The following is a 23926-nucleotide window of genomic DNA, read 5'->3' on the forward strand; positions in this document are numbered from 1 at the left end:
TAGACCTGCAATGATGATTAGCGATACTACCGTCCCTCCTTCGACAACGTCACAGTGAGTATAAAATATCAGCGCGAGCTCGTAGCGCCTGTTGAGTAGGCTCGAGACTTAGAGGCGCAGTTGGAAGTACTTGATAAGGATGCAGTGCTTTTACACCAGCGGAGGTTGATGAAAGAAGAAGCTTGTGAATCACGCTATGATCGAGAACCCGTAAACTGATGAAGGAAAACGGAAGATGTAAAGGGTGTGGCAATTTGAAGGAAGACATTAAAAAACGGTTTGATGAAGAGTTAAATACGTTGATACTTTTAGGAATGATATGGATTATTCCTGGAATGCAAATCCGAATTTTACCCAGATGACAATAAATTGACAACATGGGATTCATCAGAGAAAAGGACTCCTTGACCACTTGAAAGCAAATAGGCTACATACTGTAAGCGCTACGTTTAACCTGGAATTTAGTTAAAACGTTATTGAATTTTAGAAGCTTATCCTTTAAGCAAGGGCAAAGAGCAATATGCATCTTGGCAAAGCGCTTCTGTTTTTCCTCCTTTGGAACTGTGTGACTATGACTTTGTCACTATCCACATGTACCACTGTGGACATAGACCACATCAAGAAAAAGAGAGTAGAGGCGATCCGAGGACAGATTCTCAGCAAACTTAGACTGACAAGTCCGCCACAAACGGTGGGTCCAAACCAGGTACCATTTCAGGTGCTGGCCTTGTACAACAGCACGAAGGAGCTGATTGAGGAGCTGGGCAGAGACCGACAGCAAAGCTGTGGACAGGATAACACAGAAACCGAGTACTACGCCAAAGAGATTTACAAGTTCAACATGATCAATGGCCCTTCGGAAAACAGTAAGTTGCATTTTTTTGGCCTGCAGATGTCTATGATACGATATATCTCCGGACTACGGAGAATATATTGTGGATTGAGCACACCAGTGCAGAATATTAATATGATGTGGTCAACCTTGTTTCCCAATCAGTGCAGGGCTGGTGAAATGCCATTACTACAATAAAAGTCAGCAATTGAATACATTACTATTACGTTACTAAATGGTAATGTAGCCTATTACTAAATTGGAAATTGGAAAAAAAAAAAGGGGCAACTTAATTTGCTAAACGCGTCTTAAAAAGAGAGCGATGACATTCCAGTGGAGTCGAGAAAACTCCTCTCAAATGCCAATGCCCCCCTATAATTTAGTAACATATTAAACCTATATATATATATATATGATATATATAAGTGATATATATAAGAGATACACTTCTTTCAAGACCGTAAATAAAATGTTGACTAATCGTAAAATGACGACCTCTTAAAACACGTGACAGGGTATAGCCAAGCGCAGTTAACGCATGGTCGAGTCTCTGACCCGTGGAAGAGCGCGCGCAATGGCGAAGGGCACAAGCAATGAACACCATTCCTCTTTCATACTTCACACTAAAGTCATGGGAACTCCCAATAGTCTGAGACATTCCTAAGGAACATTTTTCCAGGCATTCATTCCGTCCATTGGACTATAGCAGACGTGCGCCAATTATTCAATCTGGGACGACTCCATAACCAATGGGCTACGCGTCTATTCATCCATAATGGCGTGTCAAAAAACAACCCTATAGGCCTATTCCCCTACCCATTAGCCATTATTGTTAAATATTCTAAAAATGTCAAACAATGTCAAGCTACAGCTTTGCATATGCAGAATGGACTGGTTTAACAGCCGTGCTCATCCTTCTTGGCATTTAATGTATAAACTGACATCAGAGTGAGAAGATTACTGGATGGTTCTCAGTCATTCTCAAGAGAAGGGAAACTCTAAGTAGTAATTGGACACCTGCCCGCTCACATTAGAGGCCAGATGAGTGCATCACCATACTGTACTACTTTCCAATCAACAGGTGGTTCATGCTGTACTGTGACAGGGAACAGATCCTCCCTTGGCAACATCACCAAGCCTCTGTATCAAATCACATTTTCTGGCTCTCCCAAAGTGCATCTCACACTTATTCAGCCATCTTGGTTTATCTTCGGTCCGAAGTAGCAAACTGCCAAAACAAACATGAGTCTAAGAGGAGAGCTGGGTTGGTCCTGACCAGGATCACCAGGGTACATAACCCCAGCCTGACCAGGGCACCAGGATACATAACCCCAGCCTGACCAGGGTACATAACCCCAGCCTGACCAGGATACATAACCCCAGCCTGACCAGGGTACATAACCCCAGCCTGACCAGGGTACATAACCCCAGCCTGACCAGGGTATTTAACCCCAGCCTGACCAGGGTACATAACCCCAGCCTGACCAGGGCACCAGGATACATAACCCCAGCCTGACCAGGGTACATAACCCCAGCCTGACCAGGGTACATAACCCCAGCCTGACCAGGGTACATAACCCCAGCCTGACCAGGGTACCTAACCCCAGCCTGACCAGGGTACATAACCCCAGCCTGACCAGGGTACATAACCCCAGCCTGACCAGGGTACATAACCCCAGCCTGACCAGGGTACATAACCCCAGCCTGACCAGGGTATTTAACCCCAGCCTGACCAGGGTACATAACCCCAGCCTGACCAGGGTACATAACCCCAGCCTGACCATTCCATTATCCTCACACATTTTCTATTCCAATTTTAGATTAATAATAATAATAATAATAAAAAAGCTTTCATATTTAATAATACAGCTCTTTATTAAAAAAAATTGTAGTCTGATTTAACACAGAATTGGAGATTATGCCGCTAATCCAATTATTATATAATTCAATATGTGAAAAGCATGACCAATAATATATGGTGTAGTACATTTAGTTATTGATGTCCAATGCCCCTTTTGGATTATTCTCGCATTTGTCACTTTTTCCCAATTTAACTAAAGTAGCCTCTGAATAATATAAGTGGTTTTAATAAAGTGCACTCAGAATGTTGATGGGATCGCCAGTGACCAACCAGTCACCAGAGTCATACAGGGCTAGTCAGTCTGTACAAACCCAGGTGTATTCAACACAAAGCCTGCTCGTCATTCACAAGGAATCCCATTACTCACTCCACCCCTGCTGTAGTAAGGTCGTCCAAAGACAGCCACTGAACCACAATGACCCCTTAAAGAAAACCACCTTTTGGTTCTCATAGTTGCAACTGATGCAAATTCAGTGTGTGGAAGAGTCTTACTGTGAGTGGTCCTGCTCTGGTATAAGGTAGTCATTGATGTGGACTGGATCTGAGGACAGTACTGTTTCTGATATATTGAATAGTAGTAAAGTGATGTCATAGCGAGTCCTCTGGCCGGTTCTAAAAGACAGCCTATAAGCCGTCTCCCGGCCATTTTTCCCTCTTCATCCTTGATCAAGTGGAAAAAAGCTGTCTTGCTTCAGCAGTGAACTCCATCAGATTATCTCATCCACAGCAGTCAGCCACAGAGAGCTTACATGTGCTGGGATCTTCTCAGGACCACTGACGATGTGGAGAAACAACTTGCTCCACTGTCAGTCTACCAAAGTACATTCTTAAACCTTCACCAACCGTTCTGAAGAATAATTTGTTGCCTATTCTAAGTGGGGAGTAACATTTACAAGCTTCTGACTTCTGAAAGAGACACTACTTCCATCATTACCTGTGAAAACATCACGAACAGACAAAGTGTACTTTTGAATCCCAACATCTTTCCTGATGATTTGAATACTTCTGGAATAGCCGTTCCTGCTTGTGCCATTTCTCTCCGATAAACCAGGACCAGACCTCCTCAGCAGCTGCACAGCACCTGCCTCTCCACGCTTCCTATTTCCTTTGTTTACCTCCGCATAGCTGTGGAGAGACTGACATTACGGCCAGCCCTCAGGCCACAGGGCAGGCAGGGGCTGCTCTCTGGGAGCGTTTAGACAGAGCTTCTGTGGGATGTCAGCTGCCAGGGAGAAGCGCCGCGTCCACGAAGGGGCATCCCAGACACAGGAAGCCGAGGGCTGGGGAGGGGGTGGAGAGATGTCTGGGTGGACGCTTTATGAGAAGCTTTAGAGCAGAGCTATTCAAAGTCTGTCCTTAGGCCTTCCTGGCCAGGCTCGCAGGAGATCCCCCCCCCCTCCTGTTGCCGCCGTATCAGCCAGAGGCATACCAGAAGCACGAGTCACTGTGTAAATATGAGAACGTACTGAGAAATGGATCATTTTATTGAATGATTCTAGGACAGAAGTACATTTCAAATGGCACCACTAGCTTATGGGACAAGAGAGAAGGAGGCACAGCATGTATTTGTTCTGGCAGAAATCTAATAATAACAAGCATAATAAAAGTAAAGCAGGCTTAAGTAGGTTAATGAATTTCCTAAAACACCAGTAATTGCTGCATAAACACTTTAGGATGCAGAAGTGTCCAGTGTTACCTGAGGCTGCAGTGTTGTGTGAAGGGGCCTGTGGGCCAGAGAGATGTCACACTCCTGCTGATGTCAGAACCCTCACCTTGGCCCTGAGCTACACATCGGATAATAGAGGAAGGGCAATGAATCACCCAGTGTATTCACTCTAATTATACCAGCAATCCTAGGCACTCACAGCCATGGAACAAATTACCTTCAGACCCCTTGGCAAAAATAAGCCTCATGTGAAATCCACCTAAAACCATTGCAATGGGGAAAATGAGGTCATCCAAAAAGGAAACCAAAGACTTGATTAGAATTTCAAATCTCCTCAAAGTGGGGCTTTCCACTTTCTGCAAAGGGACAAAGAGGGGGTCGGCAGAGAGGGAGGATGGGAGGGTAGCTGAGGAGCACAGAACCACTAGACTCAGTGTAGATTGTGTGGAAACAGTGGACGGCTATTTGGCTTGGGATGAACACTGGGAAGATCACCTATAAATAGGGGAGGGGAGGGTTAAAAAGTGTTGGTGGAAATATTTGATACACTCAGGCTCTTTGAAATGGGGTTATAGGTCAAACAGAGTTGACCAGCGACACACAAACGAGCTACGACAGTGATAACATCTTTCCCTTCGGTTTCCGTTCTGAAAACAGATCCGTAATATTCTAGGTACGTTGCCCTTGTCAACCACCAGCCAATCACAGGGTCGCTAATAAAGCTTAAGCTCGGGGTGATAAATTAGCGAGGGCTTGGCTGTAAGTGAGTGTTTCCACTCGGCTTATAAAACACTGTGCTTGTTTTGCTCGACGCTGCATGCGCTCTGCCTGTTCAAATAATAAACGATTCAATGGTATTAGGCTTGAAAAAAAGAGACTCCCTGCTCCTAGGGAGCTTTCCAACAGGAAGGCTGTCCGAACGCTGCTGGGACTGTGTCGCTGTGTGGCTCAGTATCATGACCCAGGCACACACTGCTACACACACTGCTACACACTATGCTACACACAGCACCACACACTGCTACACACTATGCTACACACAGCACCACACACTGCTACACACAGCACCACACACTGCTACACACTATGCTACACACAGCACCACACACTGCTACACACTATGCTACACACAGCACCACACACAGCACCACACTATGCTACACACAGCACTACACTATGCTGCACACAGCACCACACTATGCTACACACAGCACCACACTATGCTACACACAGCACTACACTATGCTACACACAGCATTACACTATGCTACACACAGCACCACACTATGCTACACACAGCACTACACTATGCTACACACAGCACCACACTATGCTACACACAGCACCACACTATGCTACACACAGCACTACACTATGCTACACACAGCATTACACTATGCTACACACAGCACCACACTATGCTACACACAGCACTACACTATGCTACACACAGCACCACACTATGCTACACACAGCACCACACACAGCACCACACACAGCACCACACTATGCTACACACAGCACCACACACTGCTACACACTATGCTACACACAGCACCACACTATGCTACACACAGCACCACACACAGCACCACACACAGCACCACACTATGCTACACACACTGCTACACACACTGCTACACACTATGCTAAACACAGCATCACATAATGCTATACACAGCACCACACTATCTAGAATTTGTGTTACGTTACGTTTTTTTTTTTTTTACTATCAATCTGATGGTTTGATAAAACATATCAATCACTAAGACCTCTAGTTACTACGATACACCAAGTAAACATCCCTCAACATCCCGAACCCACCAAGCCCTCCACATCCCGGAGGGTCTCAGCCCTCTGGTTCAGGTATGGTCTGGTTCCGGCCCTCGCCTGCACATGTTCCCAGCATGGCCGCGTGCGTCCAGGGAATGCTTGGCTGCCGTCCTGGCCCTCGCAGCACCTGGGGAGGGAGGAGGGTCCTCCCTTCTCCATCCAGCCTGTTCCCCCAGCACATGGGACATTTGGTTTTCATTTCATGACTTCAACTTGTTGCTAACTCGGACCGTACAAAGCACAAACAGATGGTGCACGGGCCTTGCTGGGCTCACTCTGGGTAGAAACGGTTAAGAGAAGTTTGTTTTTCAATCAAGGGTCTCGGTAGGTCCAAACGTTACATAAGATATACTACAGCGTCAGGGTATGTTGAGAATCACAACAGCCAAGATTGCGCTGTAGAAAAACCCAGCACACCATGATTGGATGAGGAGAGGACAGCTATGAATTGGGGGGAAAATATAGAACAAAGGTTAACTCCACCAAGATCACACAGAGATATATGACAGTCAGGTCATAGTCCTCCTGTGTGCACAGTCACCTTCTTAATTTCCCCTAAATCTTTCCTGTCCCACAAATAACCTCTCTTATTGTCCCCTACAGATGACGACTCTTATTGTCCCCTACAGATGACGACTCTTATTGTCCCCTACAAATGACCTGTCTTACTGTCCCCTACAGATGACCTGTCTTACTGTCCCCTACAGATGACCTGTCTAACTGTCCCCTACAGATGACCTGTCTTACTGTCCCCTGCAGATGACCTGTCTTACTGTCCCCTACAGATGACCTGTCTTACTGTCCCCTACAGATGACCTGTCTTACTGTCCCCTACAGATGACCTGTCTTACTGTCCCCTACAGATGACCTGTCTTACTGTCCCCTACAGATGACCTGTCTTACTGTCCCCTGCAGATGACCTGTCTTACTGTCCCCTACAGATGACCTGTCTTACTGTCCCCTACAGATGACCTGTCTTACTGTCCCCTACAGATGACCTGTCTTACTGTCCCCTACAGATGACCTGTCTTACTGTCCTAAGAGCTTCACCTCCAAGGTGTTCCGCTTCAATGTCTCTGCCATGGAGAAGAACTCCACCAACCTGTTCCGGGCGGAATTCCGTGCCCTGCGTGTTCCAAACCCCAGCGCTCAGAGGAACGAGCAGAGGATTGAGCTGTACCAGGTGTGTGATCCGACCAGCCGTCAGTTCCCGCCGAGGGCGTGGGAGGCTGGGGGGTTCTGGTCCACTGGCCCTCTGACCCTCATGGGTCTATAAGTCTACAAAGAAAAAGTGAAAACATTTATATCAGGGCCCCCAAACTCCAAAAGTGCTGATCATTATTCCATGTGCCTGGAGCCAAATGGATTCTACATAAGTCCATTTATACAAATTTAAGACCACGCTACAGCCGTCTCAGAGAAGGTCTAGATTACCAGTCTCTCCTTTCAAAGCTGTCAATCACACAGAATCTGTCCGTCTGCCTTTTCTTCGAGGGATTCAAACACTTGCACCTGTGTTTGCGTGTTTGTGTGGTCCTGTGTGTTCTTCTGAGGCGTGTGTGTTGGTGAGATGTGTTATATGACGCTATGAGCAGTGATCAGGTTCCAACATTTCCTGCCAGGGAGACAAGCGTGTCTAGTCTGCACTCTGCCTGGGAGGCAGGCTCTGGCCTGGGCTGGGCACAGACTGTCAGGCCCCCAGATTGTTTCCAGGAGCCTCTGGAGGAGATAGAGGCGGGCTGAGCCGGTGGGGGAGTGAACGAGGCCGTTCACCCCCACACATGAGCTGGGAGCTGATTGGCAGAGGCTGGCGTTGGCGGCGCAGGCTCCCCCGCTCCCACAGGAAGACAGATTAGATGCTGACAGTGTTCAGGAACCTGGTTATCCAGCTCTGCTGCAGGCCGGGCCGCTGGGCCCCCCTGCTACACTGGCCTCTCCTAACAGATAAGACTCTTTGTTCACAGAAATGTTAGGTGCTGTTGTAAGAGAATGTGGATCCCCCCCGCCAAAACTAGTCTCCTCAGTCCAGCTGCTCTGAGCTGTTCTTGGTCCGCAGGTCGTGTTAATACGAGCTGTTTAGAGTGAGCAGGTCAGAAGCACGCTGGTGACACACTCAGCTCCTCCTGCTGACTGGTGTGGCTGGTGGAAGCCTCAGCCTTCAGCTTCCCTGTGGAAGTCTGAGCTGCTGTTGTGAGGGACAGCCAGGTTCAGTGGAAGTCAGATGGGAGTCAGATCGGTTAGGGAATCGGACAAGTAATCTGAAGGTTGCCAGATCGATTCCTGGCCGTGGCAAATGACGTTGTGTCCTTGGGCAAGGTACTTCACCCTACTTGCCTCGGGGGTAATGTCCCTGTACTTACTGTAAGTCGCTCTGGATAAGAGCGTCTGACTAAATGTAAGTCTGAGGTGCTGTTGTGAGGGACAGTTAGGCTCTCAGCAGCAGAAGGGCACCATACAGGCATTCACATGCAGAATGGGGATATCAACACAGGGAGTCACTTTTTCCATGAGAAGACATTTGGCCCAGGGCATCCCAGAGAGTCTGCCTCAGACGTCGCTGGCTGGATAGCTGTCTGGAGTGTGTGTGTGTGAGAGTATGTGTGCATGTCTGGATGTGTATGTGTGTGTGTGTGTGCATGTGTGTAAGGGAGACAAAGAATAAACAGGAGAACTAGGTTGTGCAGCTGGGTCACTCTTTCACCTCTTCCTGGCAGATTCTCAAACCAGACAACCCCATCGCCAAGCAGCGCTACATCGGAGGCAAGAACGTCCTGACCAAAGGCACACCTGAGTGGATCTCCTTCGACGTCACAGAGACAGTCAGAGAGTGGCTCATGTACCGGGGTAAGAGACCAGCCCTCGCTCTATCACCATATGGTGCTCATCAAAACATGAGCCAATGGGTGTTGGAAAGTTCATCTGGATTAAGGGAAAAATGGCCTCAAAAATTCTCTCTCCTCTTCTGATCCATGTGCTTTCGTTCCTCCTTAGACACCAACCGGGGCCTGGAAGTGAGCGTGCACTGCCCCTGCCACACCTTCAGTCCCAACGGAGACATCATCGAGAACATCAACGAGGTGCTAGAGGTCAAGTTCAAAGGTGAGACGAAACAGGAAGCTCTGCTTTCTTCTTCTTCTGAACCTCCAGGCTTTTTTTCCTGTCACCAGAAACCAGCCATCTACTGCACGGCTCCGTCTTGTAGAATTTTCCGAAGCTCATCACAACCCTTCTCTCCTTTCTTATGAGGGCCGGACTAGAAGGCCCCTCTGAAGTCTCATCCAGTGAACATGTGCCTCTAGAGCTGATACTTATTTGATGCTTTTTTTCATTGAAGTTAATGGTTTTCCTTTCTGAGAAGGAGAGAGGGAGAGAGACAGAGGGAGAGAGACAGGGAGAGGGAGACAGAGAGAGGGAGAGAGACAGAGAGAGAGACAGGGAGAGAGACAGAGAGAGATACAGACCATGGGAACACAATTGGTCTGGTATCTCACTTAACATGGAGGCCCCTTCGTCCCCTGGTCCTGCCTGGCTTCCCCACATGGAATGTGCTGCCACGGCTCTCAGACGCTTGGCCCCAAACTAAAGAGAGAGGGGCGTCCAGATCCACCGGCAGCGTCTCTCCTGGGAACCCCACTGCTTTAGCTATCAGGGGCAGATTGGCTGAGCAGACACTGGCCCGGGGGGAGGAGGAAGGAGAGGATGAGGGACCGGAGGGATGAGGGGGAGGAGGGACTGGAGGGATGAGGGATGAGGGGGTGAGGGATGAGGGACTGGAGGGATGAGGGGGAGGAGGGACTGGAGGGATGAGGGACTGGAGGGATGAGGGGGAGGAGGGACTGGAGGGATGAAGGGGTGAGGGATGAGGGACTGGAGGGATGAGGGGGAGGAGGGACTGGAGGGATGAGGGACTTGAGGGATGAGGCACTGGGGGGATGAGGGGGAGGAGGGATGAGGGACTGGAGGGATGAGGGGATGAGGGACTGGAGGGATGAGGGGGAGGAGGGACTGGAGGGATGAGGGACTGGAGGGATGAGGGACTGGAGGGATGAGGGGGAGGAGGGATGAGGGACTTGAGGGATGAGGCACTGGGGGGATGAGGGACTGGAGGGATGAGGGGATGAGGGACTGGAGGGATGAGGGACTGGAGGGATGAGGGGATGAGGGACTGGAGGGATGAGGGAATGAGGGACTGGAGGGATGAGGGACTGGAGGGATGAGGGGATGAGGGACTGGAGGGATGAGGGACTGGAGGGATGAGGGGATGAGGGACTGGAGGGATGAGGGGATGAGGGACTGGAGGGATGAGGGATGAGGAGGATGAGGGACTGGAGGGATGAGGGGGAGGAGGGACTGGAGGGATGAGGGACTGGAGGGATGAGGGGATGAGGGAATGGAGGGATGAGGGGATGAGGGACTGGAGGGATGAGGGATGAGGGGGTGAGGGATGAGGGACTGGAGGGATTAGGGGGAGGAGGGACTGGAGGGATGAGGGGGAGGAGGGACTGGAGGGATGAGGGACTTGAGGGATGAGGGGATGAGGGAATGGAGGGATGAGGGGATGGAGGGATGAGGGGATTAGGGACTGGAGGGATGAGGGGGAGGAGGGACTGGAGGGATGAGGGACTGGAGGGATGAGGGACTGGAGGGATGAGGGGGAGGAGGGACGAGGGGATGAGGGACTGGAGGGATGAGGGACTGGAGGGATGAGGGGGAGGAGGGGATGAGGGACTGGAGGGATGAGGGGGAGGAGGGAGGGGATGAGAGACTGGTTGAAGGAGGGAATGAGAGATTGGAGCTGGGGGATGATGAACAGGAGGAGGTGGTGAGGCAGGAGAGGCCTGGAGCTCTCAGACTGGAGAGATAGTGGCCACAGCGCTGGGAAACTCTCCATCGAGAAGTCTGGCAGTCTGGCCCAGAGTAAGACTAACCTCCATCTCTCCTACCCTCAGTTGGGCTTTCTGTGCTCTGCCGTACAGTACTGGAGGACCTTCAGAAAGGTTCCCACGTACCTTTAACACGTCCCGTGTCCTCCTGCAGGCGTGGACGGCGACTACGAGGATCCGATCCGCCTGGACATGAGCCGCCTGAAGAAGCAGAAGGAGCAGCTGTACCCCCACCTCATCCTGATGATGCTGCCGCCTCACAGGCTGGACTCCCACACCTCCCGCCGGCGCAAGCGGGCGCTCGACACCAACTACTGCTTCTCGTAAGGAAACCTCTCTTCTCTTCAGCCGTCGACACAGACTCAGAGGGATTGTTTCCCCCACCCCCCAAAGGACACAACAGATCGAGTGAGATCTCACAAACGGCAGTATCACTTCTGTAGTTTTGCACAAGTGTGTTAAGCACGGAAAATACGCTTGTTAATCAGAAAGGGAAGCATGGCAGAGGCATTAGCAACCTGATACAAGCTGAGATCTGTGTGGAGCGGGGAGGCAGGGAGCTGTCCTCCTCCTCCTGCTGCTCTCCTCCTCCTGTACTCCTCCTCCTCCTCCTCATGTTCTCCTCCCCCTCCTCCTCTCCTCCCCCTTCTCCTCCTCCTCTCCTCCCCCTCCTGCTCTCTTCCCCCTCCTCTCCTCCTCTCCCCCTCCTCTCCCTCCTCTCCTCCCCCTCCCCCTCCTCTCCTCTCCCCCTCCTCTCCTCTCCCTCCCCTCCTCCTCCCCCTCCTCCTCTCCTCCCCCTTCTCCTCCTCCTCTCCTCCCCCTCCTCTCCCTCTCCCCCTTCTTTCCCCCTCCTCCCCCTCCCCCCTCTCCTCTCCTCCCCCCTCCTCTCCCTCTCCCCCTCCCCCTCTCCTCTCCTCCCCCTCCTCTCCCTCTCTCCCCCTCCTCCCCCTCCCCCTCTCCTCTCCTCCCCCTCCTCTCCCTCTCCCCCTCCTCTCCCTCTCCCCCTCCTCTCCCTCTCCCCCTCCTCTCCTCCCCCTCCTCTCCCCCTCCCCCTCCCGGCACGGCATCCTCACAGCCCAGGACTCCCTGTCAGCCTGAGGCCCTTAGGGCTCGGCACCCAGACACCTGGGCTGACTCCAAGAGGGAAAATAAGGACACACCTACCAGTGGAATTTCTGAATCTCTTCTCTCTCAGGCGGATCAGATGTAGGGAAATGGACTCCAGTCTCTAAAAGGTCTTTCTCATGCTCAGGATAGATGTCATTGCCTCTTTTTCCTCCCTCCCTCCCTCCCTCCCTCTCTCTCTCTCTCTCTCTCTCTCTCTCTCTCTCTGTCTCTCAACTTCTCCCTCTCCCTCTCACTTCCTCTCACCTCTCTCTCTCTCTCACCTTCTCCCTCTCTCACTCACTTCCTCAAACCTCTCTCTCTCTCACCTTCTCCCTCTCTGTCTCTCACCTTCTCCCTCTCTCTTTCCCTCTCTCTCTGTCTCTCACCTTCTCCCCCTCTCTCTCTCTCTCTCTCTCTCTCTCTCTCGCTGCAGTAACTATGAAGAGAACTGCTGTGTGCGTCCCCTGTACATTGATTTCCGCCAGCACCTGGGCTGGAGGTGGATCCACGAGCCAAAGGGATACTACGCCAACTTCTGTTCCGGGCCCTGTCCCTACCTGCGCAGCGCCGACACCACACACAGCTCGGTGACTTGTTTTCCCTGAAACTTATCAACCCCTTTTCTGTGGCGATTCATTGGATGTATTTTTTTATACGACTCGACGGCCTCCCTCGTCACACTGCAGAAGGAGAGCAGCGGAGGAGGGAGCGAGACGACACAATGTGAAGTTATGTTGTTGTGTTTGATTTGACTCCTGTCTCCGCCCCTCTCTACCCCCCTCTCTCCCCGGTAGTTGCTGAGCCTGTACAACACCCTGAACCCCGAGGCCTCCGCCTCCCCCTGCTGTGTTCCCCAGGACCTGGAGCCCCTCACCATCCTCTACTACGTGGGCCGCACCCCCAAGGTGGAGCAGCTCTCCAACATGATCGTCAAGTCCTGCAAGTGCAGCTAGGGCCCGAGGCCCCGGAGCCAGTGGAGGCCCAGCACAGGGGGGGGAGGGGGGGGATGACAGGGGGTGCAGGGTGCCATGCAGCCCCCTCCACGGGGGCCTCTGTCCGCCCTCACACCTATCCACCCCCCTACCCCCGCCTCAGTCCTTAGCCCTGCAGGGAGACGCAGCCCACTACTTTACCCACAATCCCTGGCGGTATGGTCATGTGACCTTTTCCAACACCACTCCCCTAATCTGCGACCTCAAAGCCATCAGAACTTTGTAGTGGCCTGAATTTTTGTTTTTTTTTACCTCACAATTTTTCTCATAGTTGTTTTATAATTCAGCATTTTGAACTGCTTATACATCTTTGCCACAGGCATTCAAATACAACTTTTGACATGAGGAAAACAACAGACTTTCTACTCACCATGACCACTGTTTCCTCCAGGACAGATGGCAGTAGAACAGAGCCTGACTGATAAGGTGGTCTGGACTCACCAAGCATGCGTCGCTGTGGGTACACACACCTGTGTTTTGCCATCATGTTGACTGGAGGGAGCCGTTATGTTGACTGGAGGGCATAGTCCTCAACGCACAGCAGACTGGCTCAACCCTGCTGGATCGTAGAGCTGCGTTCACTTCCCCCTGTTCAGCTAGACTCATGCTGGACTGGATACAGAATATCTTAGGAAAAAAATACAAAATGCTGGAAAACAACTTTATTCAAAATCGTATTTTCATGTTTACCTCTGTTATGCAACAGAGTCATGTTTTTGGGATTATTAGGGATCATCTGAAATGAGGAAGACTTTTCTGTTATACATGATGATGTATGTCACAAAGTGAACACTTCACTAGATCACAAAACTGTAAATGTTTTTGTTGCTATTACTCTTAAATCACATTTCTTTTTTAATTAAAAATGGTCTGTGACAAAGACATTCGTCATTGTTTTATTCCCCAGAGGATTCTAAAGATGCATTCGAACCAAAACTGACTTCTGAAAATACTGTATTAGGAAAAGTGACTCTTAGTAAACCTTTTTTATTATAAAATATTGAACAGCACGTACAGAGAGTGGCATGATTGACGTTTTGTTGTGCGTACAGCATGACCTGGAGTTGGTCTACTTACTGACTCACTAGGGTTATGTCACAGCATGCTTACTGTAGAAATATGCTTTAGCAATACAAATTCAATTAAAAACACAGACACTAACATTACGGTGTCAAACGTTACAAACTTCAGAACTTTTTTCATAGCTTCTAATAATACATGTGCTACTGTAGAAATCTTCAAAGTACATTACAATCTTCACAGACTTTGAGTTACAAATAGATAATTTGGTCTCGGAATAGAGTACAAACATAACAAAAATTCCAGTGTTTTCATCAACAACAACAAAAACAGTCAGAAAAGTGAAATCTTAAAAACATCAAACTGTTTTTTAGGCCTATGACATCACTGATGTCACCCTGAGCATGTGCACTGGTGGCCAGATCCCCCAGCCCAGTGAAGAAGGCAGCAGAGGCTGGACCTCCCCTGACTGAGCACAGGAGCCAGGACTCACTATTAACTCTGTATGCATTTAATACACCAACAATTGATTTAATGCATTTAATACACTTCAGCATTTCCTTTAATGCAATTAATACACTTCAACATTCATTTTAGTGCATTTAATGCACTTCAATATACTAACAATCTGCCATCTAAACCCACCTCTACACATGGGTAGGTCTTGAGAGTACCTTTTACAGCACTCCAAAATCCATGACTGGAAAACCTGGACAAAACACAGTCTACATTAGGCTACGCTGTGTCTGTGTGTGTGTGAGAGTGTGTGTGTGCTTGCGTGTGATTTATCCTGCAGGACAATAACAGTGGTATGACAGATGAGGGAAATGAAAAGGCAAAATGCAAATTCTAACATTCAAGTGTTGTCAGGTCACGCCCAGCCAGGGTCGTCAGCCCCCAGGAACAGACCCATCCTGCGTAGACTGACCTGGGTCTGTACGTCAGGAGGGAGGGGGTGAGGGAGGGGGTGAGGGAGTGTGGAGTTGGCGTGCAGAGTTGAAACTGCCTCACCTGAAAGGAGACACTGGCCAACTCAAATACAGTAGCTCCATCTCAGATGCAATAGAAAGCCTGCCCCTGGGTGAACCTGACCCTGGGTGAGCCTGACCCTGGGTGAGCCTGACCCTGGGTGAGCCTGACCCTGGGTGAGCCTGTCCCTGGGTGAGCCTGACCCTGGGTGAGCCTGACCCTGGGTGAGCCTGACCCTGGGTGAGCCTGTCCCTGGGTGAGCCTGACCCTGGGTGAGCCTGTCCCTGGGTGAGCTAAGCAGAATCCAGAGCCTTTTGCCACGGTGCCACAGCGCTCAGAGGGGCTTAGGCAAGCAGCTGTTACACGGTGTCTGTCACTGAAACCTTTTTGTAGCATCAAGAAGCAACAGGGTGAATGAATAGGAGAACTGTTGGTAGGAGAGAGGCAAGGGGGTGGGGTAGCAGGGTTAAGGTGGGGGCCAGGGGTGGTTTGGGCGGGGGTGGAGAGCATGCCGTCAGGAAGTGTTTGGCAGCTCAGTGCAGCTCAACGCTGCCTGAAGTCAAAGCTGAACCTGCACTCGCCCGACCCACCAGCTGCTCTGCTGTAGACGACGACACAGAGCTGCCTGTGAGCTCGGGGCCACACCCCGCACCCACCGTTGGCCCCGCCCCCACCGGTGGCCCCGCCCCACTGTTGGCCCAGCCCCCATCGGTGGCCCCGCACCCACAGGGGGCCTGTGGTCACATGCAGAGACACCTGGGAGGGCCGCAGGGTGGAGGGCCGCTGGGTGGAGGGCCGCAGGGAGGAGGGCCGCAGGGTGGAGGGCCGCAGGGTGGAGGGCCGCAGGGTGGAGGGCCGCAGGGAGGAGGGCCGCAGGGTGGAGGGCCGCAGGGAGGAGGGCCGCAGGGTGGAGGGCCGCAGGGTGGAGGGCCGCAGGGAGGAGGGCCGCAGGGTGGAGGGCCGCAGGGAGGAGGGCCGCAGGGAGGAGGGCCGCAGGGTGGAGGGCCGCAGGGTGGAGGGCCGCAGGGAGGAGGGCCGCAGGGTGGAGGGCCGCAGGGAGGAGGGCCGCAGGGTGGAGGGCCGCAGGGTGGAGGGCCGCAGGGTGGAGGGCCACAGGGAGGAGGGCCATAGGGAGGAGGGCCACAGGGAGGAGGGCCATAGGGAGGAGGGCTGGGGTTCCCTCGCTGTCATCTGGGCCTGGAGCCCTGGCCCTGGAACAGCTTACTGTACATGGACAGACCTGTGGACACACACACACACACACACTATGACTCTGCGGATCTTCATGCCTTCATACCTGGGCTATTTTTACTTTTCGTGCCTGTATCACTCCTCTGAGAATGACGTTTACTGTATTTCCATACATGTTTTGTTTTTTTACAGATGTTGTTATTATACTGCATATGCAGTAGACACTTTAAACAGAATGAACAAGGAACTAGTTTTACCCTCAACCCTCCAGCCCTCACCCCCCAGCCCTCACCCCCTTACCCCCTCACCTCTTCAGCCCCTCACCCCTGCCTCTCTAGCATATCGCCTGGCCCAACGCCAGGCATCCAGTAGAAAAGGAATTCCAAGTCCAGTTGGCCTGCCGTGTTTGTGCTTCCAGACAGTATTCCCTTTCATTCCCTCTCGACAGACTCTGTTTATTTTGGTGCTCTTTTACACCGTGGAGCCTGACTGAGCTGGAAAACGAAAACATCTCCCTGACTTCCAATCTGATGACATGACCGCTGGAAGGAGCTTCTTCTAGCTCAGCAAAAGGCAGAATGAAGACTGACCGTGTGTCTCTCCAGGCTAACGCACACACACACACACACACACACACACACACACACACCACACACACACACACAGATAAACAAACTCTTGCGAAACAAACAAACCTTGTAACGTGACCATAAAGAGAGCTGGGGAGGAAGAACTGGCAGGAGAGAAAAAAAAAATACAAATATATAAAAAAAGATAAAAAACGGTCCAATAAACCATATTGAGATATCTTTTAAAGTAGAACTGGGTAATAACTGTATAATCTTGTTTACACTCACAAAGCAAAGCAGTGTACACAGTGCCATGAATACAAGTCCAATGGAGTGAAATAGTTCTGCTGTTTGGATGGAAGCAGAGGAAGAGGTAGACTATTACTCCTGACATGATACGTTTTCAGTTAAAGAAGCTAACAGAAAGCACAAATCACTCTGCTTCTCTGTTTACCCCGAAAACTTCTGAGAGGACGATTTAAAACACGTAGCCAATACATATCTCTTTTCATAGACATTGATTGGTTTACATCAAAACCACCACGAAAAAAATAACTTTTAAGTGCCGCAAGGGGAAGAGGGGAGGGAGAGAGGAGAGAAGAGAGAGGAGAGAAGAGAGAGAGGCAGAGACGGAGAGCGACGAGAGAGGAGCGAGGAGAAGAGAGAGCGTGTGTGATGGATGAGGGTTGACAGCTGATCAGAGAGAATGCTGTCTGTTTGGACCCGGTCTAACTCCCTGTCAGAGTCGATCAGAGGAAGCCAGTCATCTCAGCACAAAGGGACACAGGGCAGGCAGAAACCTCTGATACGCTCTTAAGCTCCACAAAGGCTGCCCCCCCTCTGAAAACAAACCTCCCCCAACACAGGTCCCTACAACACTGTTCTGGTGAGCTCCAGCTCCAATGTGGAGCCAAACCTGGCTTGTTAACTGGTTCTGGTCCTGAGACTTTTGTTGTTTCTTCTCCTCACGCTCTCCTTCCCCTCTTTCTTCTCTGCTCCCTCCTCCAGTCAGGAGCAGCTCCCCCCTCCAGTCAGGAGCAGAGCAGCCCCCTCCTCCAGTCAGGAGCAGAGCAGCCCCCTCTCTTCCTCCCCCTCTCCCCCTTCATTCCCTCAACGACGGAAAAAATGCATTTATGAAATTCAGGAGCTGTTCCCCTCGGATCCAGGTACAGTTATTGATGAGTTTATAAGATGTTTGTTAAGCTGTGCCAACCTTCATACTTTAAGGAAAGAAAAATGACACAGAAAGAAATGTTCTGGGTGAAGACAAGTACGTACGTACACACACACACCTGCACACACACACAGCCCGGGGTTGGTTCATCGCTAGTCTCTCTCCAGCGTAGGGTAGCTGCCCCTGCAGTCTCGGAGCAGCCTCAGTGTGACTCTGGGGTGATGGATGATGCGATACGCTAACGTAAACGTAGCTGGACGATGGAAAACCCCCTTGATCAGACAAACAGATGTGCATCCACCCAAACTGCTTCATATCACTGCTACAGTCCAGTCATAAACTCAACAGCTTCCACAACCCCCCCCGCCCCCCCCCCCCCCCCCCCCTTTCCATCTCCGGGGTGGAAAGAGTTGTGTAACAGAGAGACGAGAGGACACACACACACACACAGGAGGCATGAAGGCCAAATCTTAACAAAGGTCCAGTCTAGCCTGGGCCTGCTGACTGAACCCCTGCTGTGCCGTGGAGGGACTGCTGCTGGGCCTGCTGACTGAACCCCTGCTGTGCCGTGGAGGGACTGCTGCTGGGCCTGCTGACTGAACCCTGCTGTGCCGTGGAGGGACTGCTGCTGGGACTGCTGGGGACCCTGGGTCCAGGTCTGGGGTGTCTGGATGAGGGGTAAGTGTACCCTGCCCCTGGCCCAAACCACGTCTGTTTCCTAGCCCTGGACCTCCTTCAGAGAGGCATCGCACCCCCCTGGACCCCGGCTCAGGGAACACCAGATCCAGTCAGCCTCACGGTTCAGGGAACATTCCCCAGGGCGCTTCAGCTCTTCTGCAGTTACAAAGATAGTGAATCCTGAAGAGGCATTGCTGGATAACGCTGTTGCTTGGTGACGTAGGCCCTGGAAAGGTCGTCGCTCATGACCTTTGCCTCTGCTGTTGCTTGGTGACATAGGCCCTGGAAAGGTCGTCGCTCATGACCTTTGCCTCTGCTGTTGCTTGGTGACGTAGGCCCTGGAAAGGTCGTCGCTCATGACCTTTGCCTCTGCTGGCAGATCCGGTTCACAAGGGAAACAGGATAAAAATATGCTGGCAGGTGCTGTTAGAACCCTCAGGAGAGGAATGACCAGGATGTCTGGCTGGGATCACCAACACCAGCAGGGAGACGCCAGGATATCTGCCCAGCAACTACACCTACCAATAGGAAGAGGTTCGTATGTGCGTGCAAATGTATGCGTGTGATTGTGAGCGTGTGAATGTGTCCGTGAGCTTGTGTGAGCATGTGTGTGTGTGTGTGTGCGTGTGAGCTCCATGAGCATGTGTGTGTGTGTGTGAGTGTGTGAGTGTGTGTGTGTGTGTATGTGTGTGTGTGTGTGAGTGTGTGTGTGTGTGTGTGTGTGAGTGTGTGTGTGTGTGTGAGTGTGTGTGTGAGTGTGTGTGTGTGTGTGTGTGAGTGTGTGCTCCGTGAACAGGACAGTGTCAGACCCACCTGCTTTCCCACATGTCGCCTCATGGACCACCTGCTGACCAGCAGACATGCTCCCGCCGGCCGGGCCGTCTGACGAGACGAGCCTGGGGACAGACAGGAGGACGGGGGCATGAGAGACAACACCAGCCCTGCCTAGAGGAACACAGGGCTGCCTCCAGCCTACAGAGAACCAGCCCTGCCTGGAGGAACACAGGGCTGCCTCCAGCCTACAGAGAACCAGCCCTGCCTGGAGGAACACAGGGCTGCCTCCAGCCTCCAGAGAACCAGCCCTGCCTGGAGGAACACAGGGCTGCCTCCAGCCTCCAGAGTACCAGCCCTGCCTGGAGGAACACAGGGCTGCCTCCAGCCTCCAGAGTACCAGCCCTGCCTGGAGGAACACAGGGCTGCCTCCAGCCTCCAGAGTACCAGCCCTGCCTGGAGGAACACAGGGCTGCCTCCAGCCTCCAGAGAACCAGCCCTGCCTGGAGGAACACAGGGCTGCCTCCAGTCTCCAGAGAACCAGCCCTGCCTGGAGGAACACAGGGCTGCCTCCAGCCTCCACAGTACCAGCCCTGCCTGGAGGAACACAGGGCTGCCTCCAGCCTCCACAGTACCAGCCCTGGCCCTCAGAACGACCCAGTGGCAGGATGTGACAAGCTGCTGCTCTTTCACAGCTAGGAGAGGGTCCCTGCACACTCAGTGTTGACTGAAGCCAGGGGCTCTTAGGGTGTGTGTGACCAAGCATCTCCAGGAAGGAGAAATGTGTGTGTGTGGGGGCGGGTCCAGCTCCCTGTGTGTGCTGTCTAGAGGGTTTCTTGACTCTCTGAGGAGGGCAGGTGTTTACCCAGGGTTCATCAGGGCCGAGGTGTGGAGGGGGGGACATTCCTGCAGTGTGGTAGCCCTCCAGGGGGACGCTATGACAGGGGCTGGTGGGACCTGACCTGTGGAGGTCAGGAGGACAGTGCTCTACACACACACAGCTGAACATCCACCTCAGAGGAACAGCAGGGTGTCACAGCCCTACTAACAACACTGCCTCTCAGAACGCGTGTGTGTGTGGGGGGGTGTGTGCGTGAGGTCTCTCAGAGCAAGCCATTATGGGGTGAACACAGGGCGTAAGGCAGGGACCGGCAAGCCTGTAACTCTATACATTTAATCTGGTAAGTATGTGTGTGTGTGTGTTGGGGGGGGGTCATAAATAAAGCGGAGCTAGTGTTAACCCTCTGCACTACAACAGCAGCTTGCCAAAGCAACATTAACAAGGTAACAAACGAACACAGTGCCTCCCTTGTAGGGGAATCACAGTTGTTCTTTCATGCCCGTTACACAACCAGCGACAGGAGCGTCCCCCGTGATGAGCAGCGCCACCCCACAGGAAGCAGGCCTTCTCAGATGCACGGACGAGGGGCCCTCACCCTGCTGTACTCCTGGTCCACATCCCCTGACCTCGCTGTACTCCTGGTCCACATCCCCTGACCTCGCTGTACTCCTGGTCCACATCCCCTGACCTCGCTGTACTCCTGGTCCACATCCCCTGACCTCGCTGTACTCCTGGTCCACATCCCCTGACCTCGCTGTACTCCTGGTCCACATCCCCTCACCCTGCTGTACTCCTGGTCCACATCCCCTCACCCTGCTGTACTCCTGGTCCACATCCCCTCACCTCGCTGTACTCCTGGTCCACATCCCCTGACCTCGCTGTACTCCTGGTCCACATCCCCTGACCTCGCTGTACTCCTGGTCCACATCCCCTCACCTCGCTGTACTCCTGGTCCACATCCCCTCACCCTGCTGTACTCCTGGTCCACATCCCCTCACCCTGCTGTACTCCTGGTCCACATCCCCTCACCTCTCCACGGCAGCCGGACCCCCGGGTGAGGATGCAGTCACTGGGCTGTGACAGGCGTCACCTGGAAACACCCTGTGCATCAGTACAGCTCTGTTTACAGCTCGCTTTACAGGCTAAGACGCCCCCCCGCACTCAGACCAGAGGTGTTCCTGGGCACCGGCAGACTGAGGTAGAAGAGACAGCATGACTGGCCAGGCTGGACTATTGTGTGTCTGCAGGTGGAAGGATCTTGGTGTGTTTGGGCAGGGGGGATTAGGGCTGAGTTGTCACAATGCTCTGGGTTGGCAGCAGTGTGTGTATAGTATCATGTAATAGTAACTTCTGCTTCAGTATAGAGAGGTCACGCGGGCCAGGCTGACATTAATGGCCCTGTTGTAATTGTCACCCTATTAGTAATGCTACACTGCTGCATGGGTTTCCGTAGCTGCAGCTGCAAAACTAGCCAAGCCTCGCAAACAAAACACCAAACACGCTCACTTATTTAGCTTACAGTTTGCTCCTTTCCAAATCTCCAGCTGAGGTCATTCTCCCAGGCTGAAAGAGCACGTTCAGATCCCCAAGCTGGCGAGCCAGAGATGTTGATGGACACTCGAAGGTCTACTTCTACTGAGAACCCCCCCAACACAGTCCCCTGAAGCTGTAGCCTGGCCGGACCAGCCAGCCTCCAGGACCTGTGGACGTGCAGACACCCAAGAAGCACTGCCATCCTCTCATCTCTCACAAAGGCAGGCCTCGTTACCAAACCAAAGCAACCATCCATTCAGGATTTTCGGTCGTCACATAATTCAATTTTAATGAGACAGAAACAAATGCTGACTAATCAGTCTGTCCAATCAGTGTACTCAACTGAGTTGGCATTTCCTGACAATGTTCCGCTCTGATTGGCTGGCCGCCGGCGTAGAGGGGCGAGTGAATGGAGGATTCTCCATCTTCCCAGCTCCAGGAGGAGACAGTTTGGCTGGCCCGCCATATAAATCCACTCCCCAAACATTACTGTTAATCTTGTTCCTTATTAGTCACTTTCCGTTCTCAAACAAACCCACAACAGAATGTCATGCAGATCACAGATTCCAGTAACAAAGAGCAACTGTCAATGTTCATCAATGCTTAATTGTCCGAGGACAACGGCCAAGGGAAGCATTTTAAAGATAAGTATCGAATGTTCGTATCGAAAGGGTTCAGAGTTCAACAGGCTGGCTGCTTGAAGACAGGGAAAAGAACTCCAGAGCATTTGTAAAGCCTCCAGTCCAGAGCGTCTCCTCCAGCAGGGAGCAGCTGAGGTATGTGACTGACACAGCCACGGATACAGTTAGGGTTTTAGGTTGCTTCTAAAATGGGCTAGAAATAATGGGAAGCAGTTTATTAACCGAGTATCCAACCATCCTGTAAACAATCATCTCCTCTTTTTCTGACACAGGTTTACACTCACCCCCCCCCCCCCCCCCCCCCCCCCCCCCCCCCCCCACACACACATTTTATTCTTTCTTTCGTCGTTTCCATCCGTGCATTTTTGGGTTAGGAGCTTCCGTTTTTCCCACACTCTCTCCTGTCACACTGGCCAGCCACAAAAATGCAGGACAGCGGAGAGAGAGAGAGGGGCTCTGGAATTCCACATGCCGAGAGCACACGGCAACAGCCAGGAAGGCACACACACACACACTTATGCACACACACACTTATGCACACACACAGACGCACATGCTGACACACATACGTACACACACACACAGAGGAGCAAACAGAGCACCTAGCATACTCAACCACCCCTACACCCCCCTCCTCCTCTACACCCCCCTCCTCCCCTGCACCCCCCTCCACCCCTGCACCCCCCTCCTCCCCTACACCCCCCTCCTCCCCTACACCCCCCTCCTCCCCTGCACCCCCCTCCTCCCCTACACCCCTCCTCAGCTCATCCCTCCCTCCTCCCCTACACCCCTCCTCAGCTCATCCCTCCCTCCTCCCCTACACCCCCCTCCTCAGCTCATCCCTCCCTCCTCCCCTACACCCCCCTCCTCAGCTCATCCCTCCCTCCTCCCCTACACCCCTCCTCCCCTACACCCCTCCTCCCCTACACCCCCCTCCTCCCCTACACCCCCCTCCTCCCCTGCACCCCCCTCCTCCCCTACACCCCTCCTCAGCTCATCCCTCCTCCCCTACATCCCTCCCTCTCCAGCCAGACCTCCTGGCTCACACCTCCTCAGGGCCATTACAACCCCTGTCCTCTCCTGCTCCCTGGCCCCAGCCTCACTCTGCTCCCCAGCCTCACTCTGCTCCCCAGCCTCACTCTGCTCCCCAGCCTCACTCTGCTCCCCAGCCTCACTCTGCTCCCCAGCCTCACTCTGCTCCCCAGCCTCACTCTGCTCCCCAGCCTCACTCTGCTCCCCAGCCTCACTCTGCTCCCCAGCCTCACTCTGCTCCCCAGCCTCACTCTGCTCCCCAGCCTCACTCTGCTCCCCAGCCTCACTCTGCTCCCCAGCCTCACTCTGCTCCCCAGCCTCACTCACTACTTC

General features: G+C 52.4%; 2 protein-coding genes across 2 annotated transcripts in view; one reads left to right on the plus strand and one right to left on the minus strand.

Moving 5' to 3' along the window:
* Positions 1 to 71: 71 nt before the first annotated feature.
* tgfb3 (transforming growth factor, beta 3) lies at positions 72 to 14069 on the plus strand. Its single transcript, XM_047049395.1, has 7 exons — positions 72 to 866; positions 7212 to 7375; positions 8907 to 9036; positions 9184 to 9291; positions 11230 to 11398; positions 12616 to 12769; positions 12977 to 14069. The coding sequence occupies exons 1-7, from the start codon at positions 521 to 523 to the stop codon at positions 13133 to 13135; spliced, it is 1230 nt and encodes a 409-aa protein (XP_046905351.1). The 5' UTR covers positions 72 to 520; the 3' UTR covers positions 13136 to 14069.
* A 2194-nt stretch (positions 14070 to 16263) lies between these two features.
* The window catches only part of LOC124486135 (tubulin polyglutamylase TTLL5-like), a 39050-nt gene continuing 31387 nt past the window's right edge, over positions 16264 to 23926 (minus strand). Inside the window, exons 20-21 of the mRNA XM_047047944.1 lie at positions 19589 to 19671; positions 16264 to 16403 (exon numbers count right to left, since the gene is read on the minus strand). Coding sequence (XP_046903900.1) covers positions 16351 to 16403; positions 19589 to 19671 — 136 coding nt within the window. The 3' untranslated portion in view covers positions 16264 to 16350. The remainder of the gene's footprint in view (positions 16404 to 19588; positions 19672 to 23926) is intronic.

Source organism: Hypomesus transpacificus, chromosome 3 (assembly GCF_021917145.1).
Source record: "Hypomesus transpacificus isolate Combined female chromosome 3, fHypTra1, whole genome shotgun sequence".
Taxonomy (NCBI): Eukaryota; Metazoa; Chordata; class Actinopteri; order Osmeriformes; family Osmeridae; genus Hypomesus; species Hypomesus transpacificus.

Excerpts from the sequence above, each read along its gene's own strand:
- tgfb3 (XM_047049395.1), top strand. The coding sequence starts at position 521 with ATGCATCTTGGCAAAGCGCTTCTGTTTTTCCTCCTTTGGAACTGTGTG. Across the intron at positions 11,399-12,615 it reads GACACCAACTACTGCTTCTC|TAACTATGAAGAGAACTGCT; the intron begins GTAAGGAAACCT and ends CTCTCGCTGCAG. Across the intron at positions 12,770-12,976 it reads CCGACACCACACACAGCTCG|TTGCTGAGCCTGTACAACAC; the intron begins GTGACTTGTTTT and ends TCTCCCCGGTAG.